At 32.2% G+C, this 13,814-nt stretch overlaps 1 protein-coding gene across 7 annotated transcripts in view; it reads right to left on the bottom strand.

Annotated features, from left to right (window-relative positions):
- Nucleotides 1–1,451: 1,451 nt before the first annotated feature.
- The window catches only part of sv (paired box protein shaven), an 87,906-nt gene continuing 75,543 nt past the window's right edge, over nt 1,452–13,814 (bottom strand). For all 7 annotated transcript variants that reach the window (XM_089088761.1, XM_089088760.1, XM_089088764.1 and 4 more), the window contains 6 exons: nt 11,350–11,429; nt 10,117–10,372; nt 9,340–9,435; nt 6,190–6,348; nt 4,615–4,725; nt 1,452–1,946 (listed from right to left, as the gene is read on the bottom strand). In XM_089088761.1, the coding sequence (XP_088944887.1) occupies nt 1,834–1,946; nt 4,615–4,725; nt 6,190–6,348; nt 9,340–9,435; nt 10,117–10,372; nt 11,350–11,429 (815 nt within the window). In that variant the 3' untranslated portion in view covers nt 1,452–1,833. The remainder of the gene's footprint in view (nt 1,947–4,614; nt 4,726–6,189; nt 6,349–9,339; nt 9,436–10,116; nt 10,373–11,349; nt 11,430–13,814) is intronic.

Raw genomic sequence — 13,814 nt, 5'->3', positions numbered from 1 at the left:
TACTTTATAAGCGTCACGTGACAGTTAGGAATTGCTACTATTTTGTTTACGCCTTGGACGGAACGAAAGGCGTAAACGAAATAGTAGCATAATTTGTCCCGTAATAAAAATTGATGTATCTAATCCATATATTAATATATATATATATATATATATATATATATATATATATATATATATATATATATATATATATATATATATATATATATATATATATATATATATATATATATATATATATATATATATATATATCAAATATGACATAAAATTTATATTTTCGATAGGATTTTCTTGAGAATGAATATAAGAATTTGCCTGAGTTTCCAGAAAGCCCCATCCCCTAGCCTGTGTGAAAGAGATCTAACACAAGTTTCGCAAAATACTGCTTAGTATACAACCGATTTTTGGTATCAATTGTCCTTAAACACCGCTTGTGGATTATTTAAATTGAATCCTCATTTCTTCAAGATTGTCTGCAACTAAATAATTTTGCAATACAATTTAATACTCAATAGCCGTTGTCTGGGGGTAAGTATCTTTCTTTATCAAAGATTGACTAAATGTGTTAACTTTTTGTCTAAAATTTCTTTCTGCCATTTAAGTTAGCAATAAAATCTATATAGCCAGTGATGAAAGTGATGTAAAAAGGGACTTACGGAAATCAGTCCGTATGTTGAGGCTGAACTCAAAACTAAATACTTTAATGTTAGTTTGTATGACTTGTATGGTAAAAACTGTTTTTTTTAGCACATTTGAAAAGAGCTTTATAATCAGATGGATAGACTGTAAATCTTACTTACAGTAACTGATACTCTGTAAATGCTAACTTTAAAATCCTTTATATATAATACTTTCCTTGATTTTTCTTATAGTTCTCGGTTACGTAGAATCGTCTTCTGGGACATGGAGACAATAGAAGTCTGAAAAAGTTTCAAAATTCAGGTGATCACAATAACCTGTTTTGGTGTGTAACAACCAGCGGTGGCTCTGGCCTCTCCTGTGTCTGGGGTGGAATCTTGTCAGCCCCCCCCCCCTGTGTCTCACAAAATTTTCAGGCCAATTTTTTGTTTATTAACAAAATTATTTTTAATTAAGTAATTAATTAATAATTAATTTTGTAACTATTTTTTAATTTATTATTCAAATTATTCAAATATTATTGAATATTTTAATTGAATCATTTAATAGTTATAACTTCAATAATTCCTTATTAATTTTTATTTTATCAATTAATTAATAACCTATTATTTTAATTTATTAACTACCCCCTCTATATTATTTTAACAAAAACGAAATTTAAAAAATACAAAATGATTATAACCATTAGATTATTGTTTTAAAATTTTGCACCCCCTAAAATTTCTGTGTCCGAGGCAAGTTCCCCCTTTGCCCCTCCCCTAAAACCACCTCTGGCAATGATTCTAGATTAAACAACTTAAAATGAGTACGAGAAAGAATTTTAATAACAATGTAATATCAATTTACACACAAGCTGAAACAACAAAATCCACAACTATGGTGTCTGTCATTACTCAAAAGGCCATTTGATCGATTTTCAAACATATTCGCAATGAAACACACGGAAATCCCTCATCAACTCCTATAATAAACGTTTAATTTACGAGTGTCAATTATCTAAGTCTATATAAGCTTTGGTTTCGAGCTGTAGTCAATTCACTAAGTCTTGAGATCAGCAATATGCTAACTAAATTCGTAAAGCTTAAAGTCGCAATGTTGCACTGGACCAAATCTGAAGAAAAAATCTTTCGATTCAGTCTTATATTATTTCTTCTCCATGAGCTTTAACAATTTGTTGTTTAAGCCTTTTCACAGTTTATTACAGCCTTGGCCTAGTTGATCAACTGACTCGTGTTTTAGTTGAGACTGAGAAATTTGGTTTCTTCCGGAATTTTGTTGATTAGCATAGATGTATGGGTTACCTAAAAAGGAGAATGAATGATCAGAAAAGGTACATTTCAAACAGTTTGTGGTAACGAACTGCAAGCATTAGGGACAATTACGAAGAGAGAAGATACTTTGCAACCATCTCCCTCGTAATCTTGATACTCTTACGATTGTTCCTATTACTTTCCATTTAAATTACTAATTTTTTACGTTGTGATTTCAACCCTGAAATATCAGTCAAACTTATCTGTACGTTCCTGTTTGATTAAAACTGCATTTTTTATGTAGGTTAAACAACTAATCAATGTAATAAAATCTTATTACACAAAAATTAATTACAAAAATAAACAATATATATATATATACATATATATATATATATATATATATATATATATATATATATATATATATATATATATATATATATATATATATATATATATATATATATATATATATATATATATATATATATATATATATATATATATATATATATATATATATATATATATATATATATATATATATATATATATATATATATATATATATATATATATATATATATATATATATATATATATATATATATATATATATATATATATGAACAAAAACAGAAGAAAAAAAAACGCTTTCGTGATCTTTCTTCTGACGAAAAATACAAAATTCCATATTTTTGTAGATAGGATCTTGAAACCTCTACAGAAAGGTTCTCTAATACACTGAACCTGGTGATACAATTTTCAATAAGATTCCTATATTTTTGGGGGATGTTTCCTCCCTTTTTCGAAAATCAGGCATATTTTCTCAGGCTCTTAGCTTTTGATGGGTAATATTAAACTTAATTAATCTTAGATGTTTGGAATCAGCATAAAAAGCAAATTATTTTTTTATATATCTATTGCTATCAAGTTCTTTTTTTTTAAGTTTCGATTACTATTGGGCCGTGTCGCTCCTTCCTTACAGTTCGTAACCGCGAACTGTTTGGTATATTTGGATTTCTGGACTCAGAATTTTAAAAGTTAATCTAGGCTATATTTATTTTTTCCAAAAGGAAAAAATACGTTATTTTTCTTGAAATAAGATAAATCTATTGTTAGATGTTTTCTATCTGAAGTTTTCTCAATGCCAACAGGGCTTTAAACTTTACACAGTTTCAGTACACTCATTTTAGCACGCTATTTTAAGTTCAAGCTAATTCAGGGGAGGCAATCGGGGGGGGGGACAGAAGGGGGCAATTTTTCCCTACCGGTTGCCACCGGTTGCCAAAGAAAAAGTAAGACAAATAAAAAGCATTTGTAAGGGGATTTCTGCCCCCTCCCATCTGCTGAAAAATGTTTGTAGACTTACCAATAGCAAATACTGTATGTAAACAATAGAGACATTTTATAACTTGCAACCCTTTCCCTGGGGCTGTGGGGGTCATGTCATCCTCAAAGGCATAGTTATTGGACCTTTTAACTATTCTGAACAGCATCGCTATCTCAAAATTTTCATCAAACGAACTTGGAAAAAAGGGTGTGGGAGAGGAGCTAATTGCCCTTTAACCTTTTTGGTCAATTAAAAAGGACACTATAACTAGTTTTCGTTTAAATGAGCCTCCTCTCGATTTTCTAGGACTATTGGTTTGACGTGATCACCCCTGGGATGAACAAAAACAGAAGAAAAAAAAACGCTTTCGTGATCTTTCTTCTGGCAAAAAATACAAAATTCCATATTTTTGTAGATAGGATCTTGAAACCTCTACAGAAAGGTTCTCTAATACACTGAACCTGGTGATACAATTTTCAATAAGATTCCTATATTTTTGGGGGATGTTTCCTCCCTTTTTCGAAAATCAGGCATATTTTCTCAGGCTCTTAGCTTTTGATGGGTAATATTAAACTTAATTAATCTTAGATGTTTGGAATCAGCATAAAAAGCAAATTATTTTTTATATATCTATTGCTATCAAGTTCTTTTTTTTAAGTTTCGATTACTATTGGGCCGTGTCGCTCCTTCCTTACAGTTCGTTACCGCGAACTGTTTGGTATATTTGGATTTCTGGACTCAGAATTTTAAAAGTTAATCTAGGCTATATTTATTTTTTCCAAAAGGAAAAAATACGTTATTTTTCTTGAAATAAGATAAATCTATTGTTAGATGTTTTCTATCTGAAGTTTTCTCAATGCCAACAGGGCTTTAAACTTTACACAGTTTCAGTACACTCATTTTAGCACGCTATTTTAAGTTCAAGCTAATTCAGGGGAGGCAATCGGGGGAGGGGGGGGGGACAGAAGGGGCAATTTTGCCCTAGAGTTTACTGTCTCCCCTACTTTTTTAAAAAAACACATTTTTTGGGATTTACATTTTAAAAAATCCAAAATCCCCCCCCTCACTTCTCCCTTGAAATTTCTTTATTTTGTTTCTTCATTAAAAAACAAGAGAAATTCCTTATCCCCCCTAATATTTTTGCAAATTGGCACCTCTAACCTAATAACATTTACTTATACAAAAGGCTTACACACCATTTAGGAAACCTTTCAATCAGCTTTGATGAATTTTGTTTAAAACGGAAATATTCACAGCCCTTTCTAGACTGCATAATAGACTTTAGCCGCTCAATTCTAAAGAGATGTGCAGGAAGGACAATCTTATTTTCATACCCGCCAAAAAAAACAATATCAAACAATAAAGACTAGACATGATACTCACTTAATAAAGTTCCACCAGGAGCCCCATACCCATATGAATATGAAGTAGCATATTGGGGATAATGGCTTCCGTAAGAAGCGTATTCACTGCAAGCCATACTCGTGCTCGTAGCTATAAAATAAATTATAAATTATATAATAAATTATATAATAAATTATAAATAAATGCAATATTAAAAGAATGCCACAAATTTTAAGTAATGCTAATCGTCTAACTAATGCTAAGTTCAGACGCATAGGATTTTAATAAAATCCTTTACGGATTCTGTCAATATTTTCAACTTGATTTTTTTTTAAACATTGCATAACTTTTTCTTAGAGAAAAAAAGGACTTAAAACCTTAAATATTTTCCGAATTATCTTATAATATATCTTGAAACAGTTCAAATTGAAAAGCAACAAAATCCTTAAAGGACTAAGTCAAAATTATATGCATCGGAACTCTGCATAAACTTTTTAGTTGTAAATCTAGGTTAAAAAAAAAAAAAAAAAAAAAAAAAAAACAGTTTGTTAATTTAGAAAGTTGTATTGTTACGAAACTTCAGGAGGGATCTGCATCATGAATTAAGTCTGAGAAAAGTACTTTCAAGTAGTAGATTCAATTTTATAGAATCTTGGAAAACTTATAAGTAGGTAAAGATTGGAGTTTAGGAGCTTGAAAAACGTCTGGTTTACATTGATAATCATCTGATATGCGTGCACTGGTAAGCATGTAGCCGAATCTTTCAGAGCTAGGGCTTCGTGCGATAGGAGATGGAAGAAAAGTTTCTTTAATATAAACTATTTATTTATTCTACTAATTCTATATACATGGTTTGAAAACAAACTCAAAACAAGAACTTTACAGAAGTACTGCACGAGAGGAACTAACTCAGACACATCGGAAATCCGTATATAAAATGATTTCCAAGGTTCTTAGAAACACGTTCTTCTATATTCAAATTGTCCAAGTTCCACTTTCTGGTATTGTAAACCTAGTTTTTCTGATTCCCATTTCCACAAGACGAAAGCATCATAAGTTCTATAAACCCGTGTTCTACTTAGGGTTACCAAGACTTACATTCAAAAGTTTACAGTTACCTAAACCGTTGAGTTTTTATTTATTTTTTAAGGTGAATTTCCCATTGAAATTAGAATTACCTAGGCCGTGAAATATTTTTTCGACAATAAGAAGTAAAACTGAAATATAAATTAATCCTAGCTGTTTGTTCGTAGTGAAAATAATAATCTAGAAAAAAAGCTGAGTGATTAGATGAAGAAGCAAAACAGTCTATAAGAACAGACTGATGCCACGCATTATTAAAGGCCCATTGACAATGAGATTTTACTAATACCGATAATTAGCTTGCGAAAATTTGAGCCAATCAGTATTTTTCTAGAATTGTTCAGCCAATAAGAACATCCGATAAAAATCAGATTGGCTCAAATAAGCGCTAGCTAATTCTTGGTGTTAGCTAAATCTCATTGTGAATGGGCCTTAAAGGATTTTCAGGTGGAATCTTCCTCTTCTTTTTTAATTGCAATATTCAGCTCAAAATGATTGAAAAAGCAACACACAAAAAGTGAATAAACTTGCCTAAAGCTGTGTATGGAGAAGAGACAATGGATATACCATCTCCTTTATCGGGTGACTTGAGCCCCATTTCACCACGGTGCATAGAGTGATTTGTGCTCTCCAAAGGTGGGGTAAAGCATTCCAAACTGGATGGTACATAATTATCTGACGGCAAGCCAACTAAATATATATCATGCGTTACTAGTGAGCTAAAACATGCATTAAATTATGTTTGAAAATATATACTAAAAACAAAGCGTAAAAATCTAATGACTTGTGACTCTAGAGATGTTTTTTTTTCTGGTATTAAGGCTAGCTAAGGGTAATTCAACCTGAATGAATAAATACAGTTGTAAACCTATATGTATATATAAGTATATATATATATATATATATATATATATATATATATATATATATATATATATATATATATATATATATATATATATATATACCTAACCAATCCCACCTCCACTTCTCTCAGTGACGACAACCTTAAAACAAACAAATTTAACTTTAAACCTTAGACGTCACCTACACTTTTTTTTTATTAAATAAAAGAGTTTTCGTTAAACCTTTATTTTGAGGAGTGCAACAAAACAACTAAGACATAGGAAGCTGGTTGGGGGGTCAATCAAACTTATTCCCTAATAGAAAAGCCATCCTTCACTGGGGAATAAATTAGAGGACATATAAATATTTTGGACATATGAAGCGAATTCAGTTCTATTAGAGCTTGTGATGGCCTTTTGAAAATACATATTATAATATCTTTAAAAGAAGCAGAAAATAATGATACTATTAAATTTCGTATAAAAAACACAAAATAAATAATGAGAAGATAATTTATATTCAACCTGACTTTACAGACAGAGCTATCTTAAAGTATCGAGGACAATGAAAATGAACTTTAATAGTTCGAATTTGCCAGGTGGAAACTTATACGACCACATATTTTTAAAAAATACGAAAAATCATGAAAATAATTTTTAGCGAAAAAGATTTCAATATAAGATTTTTGGTGGTAGCGGGTGCCAAATTAAAAAAAGAAACGTGGATAAAAAATCACCAAAACATAAGCTAAAAAAATATGGCACCAGACAGGTTAAGAAGATTCAATTGTCTTTGGGAATCAAAAGATTGTTTACGTTTGAATTTGTTCTGACCAAAAGGGTTGTAAAATCCGATTAATTAACTCTGCTTATTTGTCTTATCGCTTCAGCGTGGCAACACTGAAGAAAACTTGACACATCCTTAGAAACTCCATAATTTTTTAGACAGCCAATTATCAATCTGAGAAAATCGTGATTTTTAGGTGTGAACAGAATTCAGATGGGTCCAGTCGACAAAATATGTTTTTATTTCACCATTTAAATATTTCATTTTATGTCTTAAAGTTACTGCCTCTATCTCAAAAATGCAGGTAAAAATGACAATTTGTTGACTAAATAATTACATATTATACAGTGGGGCAATTTCGTAAAAATCCTGGAGGGGGAGTTGGAGCCATTTTTTGCAAATCAAGTGAAAATGACAGCGAAAACTGAAAAATGAAGGTAAATATATAATAAAGAAAACTGATCAATTTTTCTGGATCCTTGAATTATGCAGGCACATCTTAGTTTTGACAATATATTTTGCAGAATCTAAATTTTAGTTTTGACATTTGGCTCCACTTGGGAACGTCTTTCTTTTGGGCAGAACAATTAGGTAATAACGAGAAATCTTCCATCCAAAATGGCCCTGAATGTCTTCAATTATTTTAAGTAAACTTATTGCCATCAAATAACTAAACAAGTAAAATGAAGTTTATGCTAAGCTATCAACGGGACCAAATTGTTCGATTGTTTCTGCTAAATTTAGCTTAGCGATGAAGATTCATTTTGCTGTTTTCTATATCATAAAAAAGGAATTAAAAGGGTTATTGGCATGGACGTGCGTAAGGGTGGAGGAGGGTAATCAGCCCAAACCCCAAAATCTAGTTATTTCTCCTGTATTTTCCCTGTTGCCTATTTGTGTTTTTTTATGAATTTGTTTCTTACCTAAAAAAAACTTGCTTTTGCAGGGGATAAGATTATACTCTAGTCTCTTTTTTAGCGGGAGTAAATAACATCAGAAACATCTCTTTACAGCTCAATTCAATTTACTTAAAAGCTTATAATTTAAATTATTAAATTCAATTATCAAATTAGATTATATAATTTATTATTATTATAATTTAAATCCTTTTAGAATCTCATATACTGAGATTACAATATTAAATGCTTCAATGGGTGTTGCAGTTTCAAACCGTGGTACTTCTCAGGGGGAAGGGGCAAATAAAGTAATCAGGCTCTGTCAGAAAAGCATAAAATACAGGTTTTTTCGCACTCTGGTGACCCCCATCCAGAACCATCCTAAACGTGCTACCGGAAAGAAAAAAGAGTGTTTATTAATGTTTGACTTTTTTTAAATTTATTTTCCTGCGCCATAATGGTATGAGTTTCCAACCAAAGTAAATGGATATGAAAAGATGCAGCATAGAAAGGTAAAATGTAAGGTCAAGTGCTTTGGTAGCATATTTAGTGAAAAAGTTTTTATTTTACACTTATTACAAATACGTAACTTTTGCCAAATTTTTCGGTGCACAGGAAAAGTAATTTCACTATTCCCAAGCCAGAAATTCTTTCTCGAGCTTTTTTTAAATTAAATTGTATTTTGTATAAGAACTCAAAATTGGCACAAAATACTTATTTGTAATCAGTATAAACTTGAAAATAATTTTCACTATTTTTTCGTTCTGTGTGTATTATGAAATTAAGACATTTGACTCACATTTTCGGCTATAACTGGGGTAGGTACCAAAAATAGGATGTAATGTTTTTATGTTATAATAAAGTGGAAGAAAGTCATATGAGCGAGAGACAGATGACTAAGAAAATTCGTTCATTTTACTTGGTTGAAATATCACATACAATAGCCAATCAGGTGGGATTTAATTTTTCACTGTTTTTACTGGCTTAACATTTCACATAGGAAAACCAACCAAATTAAGGCACACATTTTACCACATAATTATATGAAAGTTATTTCTCTTTTTGCTCATTGGTCTTAAAACCAGTGCATGTACTACACCGTGCACCGTGAACCGTACACCGTAAAATTTCCCTTCAAAGTAAGATATCTCACCTTGCTGATATTGGAGGGAGTCCAAACTTGGATTGAGCATATGAGCCTTTATTTCTTGCATGCTGATAGGTGTTAAAGGAGTCAAAGATCCACTGCCTACAAATGCAAAACGAAAAAAATAAGCACAACTACATGCACATGCTAAATCATAAATTTTTCACAAATCTAACTAAATATATAAGCAAGTTAAGGAATATAATGATATTTAACACAACGTAAAAATAACTGTTTTTTACATTGAGACAAATCATATTGAATTTTTGTTGATGTATAATTTTTAGAAAAATGAAGTTTGACTTATTTTCAAGCTTAGTTGCTCTCTTGTGATTCTTTGAAATTAATAAAAAAATTGCACCATTGATTTTCTTTTCCTTATTTTTTCTTGTGTGTGAAGGAATAAAAATTAGTTTGTAGAACTCTAACGCTAGTGGCAACAATAAAAGTAAGGAATTTATGAATCTTAAGGAGCTGTATTTTAGAGGAATAGACAAAATAGGGTACTCTCTTAAACATATGGCAACAAGCACTGAACTTGCAAATCAAGAATATATACAATTATCAATTTTCATTTTCAGCACTCATAGCCCATCACCTTTTAATCTGGTTAATGTAATATTTCGTTGGAAGTTTCTTTGAGTATTATCACATTTTTGATTTTTAAATTTATTTTACACGTATGCGATAAAGTTGCCAACAAAATAACTAGATTTCAAATTGCTGAAGTTTTCTTCAGAAATGAAATATTTCGGCATGAATTAAAGGGTAGGTTTAACTTACCAAGTGAAGTTCCCAGAGGTGGTGTATATATTGTTGTACCAGCTTGGGTCATAGAGCTGATGGTATCGTAAATTGCATCTGTGGCAGCTGAAGAAGCCGGTGTTCCAAAGTGATCAGATGTTGCAAAGCTTGGCAGTGAGGTATAAGCGGATTGACCGGTTACCGTGCCTTGAGTGGAAATTTCGGGTACAAGCTGTAGGAGGTTGGGAGGTTGCTTTGTATCTTCTTTTATTGATCCCCATTTGCCAGGCCATACCTGTAAACAAAGCAAATGGGTATTAGCCATCTGGTATTAGGGGGAGGCTATAGCTCATATCTCAGGCACAACTCTGAAGTATCTATATTTGGTAGATTTAGCAAAGAAATGAAAATAGTAAGGAATAAACAAAATAATTTATGATTTTTTTTTTTTTTTTTTTTTTTTTTTTAAGGCACTTGTTCCCTTAACAGCGCACGTGTCTTTCATGGAAGGATAAAAAAAAGAGCGCTGAGATATCAGACAGTTAGCCTTCTGAAACCGAAAGTAAAAGCAATTTTGAAAGAACATCTAGTGAGGAAAAAAAAAATAAAAGGGGCAGAATGAAATAGAAAACAACGATTGATCCCCAATTGCCAGGTCATACCTGTAAACAAAATAAATAGGCACTAGTCATCCAGTGCTAGAGGAGAGGCTAAGAAATTAATCTAAGATGAGATACAAGCTTGTTCATGGAAATTATAAGAGACTCAGATAAAAAAGTAGACTGCATTAAAAGATTATAGACGTAAATATGTTGTATGACAACCAAAAGATTGCCGTCCTGGTCAGTGCCGTATCCAGGGGGGCTGCCGGGTTTGAACCTATCCCCCCCCCAACAAAAAATCGACAGGCCCGCGCAAAAGTAAAAAAAAAATATTTACACAGATTTTTGCTTCGTTTTGTATATTTTGTTGTTACCCTCACCCTCTCCCAAACAAAATAACCCTCCCTGAACAAAAATCTTAGATTTTCTATTACTTTATTTTTACTTTGACCACCAAGTTTCATTTCAGTAATTCAGACATGTAGTTTTAGCAATGGAAATAAACTGACAATAGTGGTCTGACTTCGTGGAGAAATATTACAGATTTCATATTGAAAGAAAGAGTTAACATGCATTTCAAATATGGAGTGACGATTTTAATTATTACGAAATATCCACAATTATTTCGAATAAAAGAAATATTACAAGATAGTTCGAAGGAATTACTTACATTATATATTTGGTCTGCATTGTACTGTAATCTCTGACGCTTAATATCCTCTTCTGTGAGAACTAATGAATCACGCTCGTCTAGAATAAAAACAAACAAATAAAAACCACTTGGCCGACAAGAAAGCACCTATCTTTTGCTATCTTTATGCTGCTTCTTTTTTTTAGCTGCTTCCTATTATAGAAATAAGCTATCTCTGCCCAAGTAGCTAGATTTTAACTTAGCACAAAAGGGTCCCAAGAACTAAATCATGCCTAGAACAAATATAAACCTTTCTAAGAGGTATAAAGAGACAAACCCGCGAAGAACGAAAGCAGCATCCCTATTTCACTGAAGTTTATCAGAGAGGCCCTAGAAATAAAAATTTAAGCAATAAATAATTATTTAAAATATTCAATTTTATTTATTCAGTGTACGTTCAACACCTAGACTATTTTTCCAAAAAAAGGGGGGGGGGGTTATCATCTGGCTTATTTGTTAGCCTGCAGAATCTTAAGAAATCTTAAGCCTACAGAATCTTAATTCTATATAAATTTTGTTTTTACAATTTATAGGGTATCTAAAAAGGTTGAGCCAACCGAATCTCTTTAGCAGGGCACCCCCTTTGTCCGTTAATTTTAGCAGGGCACCCTCTTTGTCCGTTAACTTTAGCAGGGCACCCCCTCTGACCACCGTGGTGATACAGTATTTAAATTTTATCAGTGTGGGGCTTTTTACCGATGGATCACTATGAATAGCTAGTTGGCGCATATATATAAAAAAAGAGTTTTTTCGTAGAATAGCCTCCAGCTTGACTGCAATATAGCTTAATTAGTTCTTTTCCCTATTGATCGTCTTTCCTGACGAAAACATAAGTTAACGGACAAACTCTCATTTGGGAATAAAAAGCACTCAAGTTCAAGCTAACAAAATCCGTGGTTGAGTGCTATGAGACGCCTGGAGTGAGGTGAGCCGAGCGGAGTGGACCGAAACGACCGATCTCAAAAAGAAAAGCCATGACGTGACTTGGATTTCAAAGAAAGAAACTTCCTGAAAAATGAATCTTTTGAAAACGTGGAAAGCATGAGCATAAAGAATAAATTTTGTTACATTTTTATAGCAGTAAAATTTACAAATCAAAACTGTAACCTGGCAGTTAAGGGGCAAATGACATAGAAAAATAATCGATTTTTTTATTTGAGAGAGAGAATGAAATAGATAGGTCATATACCTAGAGTGGCCATACTTAGATATACTTAGAGTGACTAGATGCTATACTTAGAGTGGCCATAAATCCCAACAGAGCTGCGGCAGTTGTGGAGTTAAGGCTCTTGTCTCAATATTCTGGAAAACTGTGACAAAATGTCACGGATTTCCAAAATTCCCTTAAAAAGGTATACGACTAGTGCAACACTATAGCTCACCTTACAATTAAACTGAGCTTAAAAGAAGAGACTTTGCAAATTATGAGACCAATATTTTGCCTTGATTAACTTATCTGATTTACTGTTTAAGTTTTATTTTTAAAGCAAGATTTTTTTTTTCTTCCAAATGGTTTACTGAACATCGGTGTATAAGACCTCTTCCCCTGCTTTTACGTACTGCATTTAACCTATTATAAAAGAAAAAGCACTTTTAATCCTCAATTCTCCACGTCAAAATTCATACGAAAAAAGAGTTTCAGAGCCCCACAAGTGGAGTAAGTTAGCGTAAACTTGTAAAAAATCACTAAAAGCAGAACAACTTTTGCCTTTGAAATATTGTTTTCCGAGAGCCAATGAAGAGGAAATACCCGCTCCGTAAACGGATAATGACCTTGGCATACATAGTACTAACCATAAAAAGGGCCGTAAGTCTGTATCTTATGGAGCCTCTTCAGCTGACTGGACCAACTACAACACAACCAAAACTTTTTATTTTGTCAGACAGCGTATCTTATCAGTGATGACATTCAACTTTCAGACAGGGTTGCCAACCCTAAAGATTTATCACTACTTCTAGTGATTTTTTTATATTGACTAAACAAAAAATCACTAAATCAGCGCATAAATTACTAGATTATTGAAGAAAATCACCAAATCAACCACGAAATCACTAAAATTTAGTGATTGTTTTTTCATCGGATGGCAACTCTGCTTTCAGAGCTTCAGCGGCACTCTAACAATTATAACAATGTTTGAATACAGAAGAACAAGCTAATTCCTACCGTTAACCCGTCGGCGTTGTTTAATGTCATGGATAAATCTGATTCAACCCCTGGTCCCCCATCGGGGAACGTATGTCACTTTATTCACTCAAGTGGGACACTAATGACTCTTCAATAGTTCTAGAGCTTATCACTCTTGACACCACTCGTAAGATCTTGCCTATAGGGATCAGTAAGGGATTTGTGTAGTGTTATATCCCCTTTATATTGAAAATTGATTTAAGGATAGCGCACTTGGTGGTTAGGCGGTGAATAGGCTACTCATACAAGGGTAGATTGC

Source organism: Artemia sp. Qi Xiang Cuo, chromosome 5 (genome assembly GCF_049724085.1).
Source record: "Artemia sp. Qi Xiang Cuo chromosome 5, ASM4972408v1, whole genome shotgun sequence".
Lineage (NCBI taxonomy): Eukaryota > Metazoa > Arthropoda > Branchiopoda > Anostraca > Artemiidae > Artemia > Artemia sp. Qi Xiang Cuo.
The sequence above is the reverse complement of the archived record's forward strand: the minus strand, read 5'-3'. Positions and strand labels throughout refer to the sequence as shown.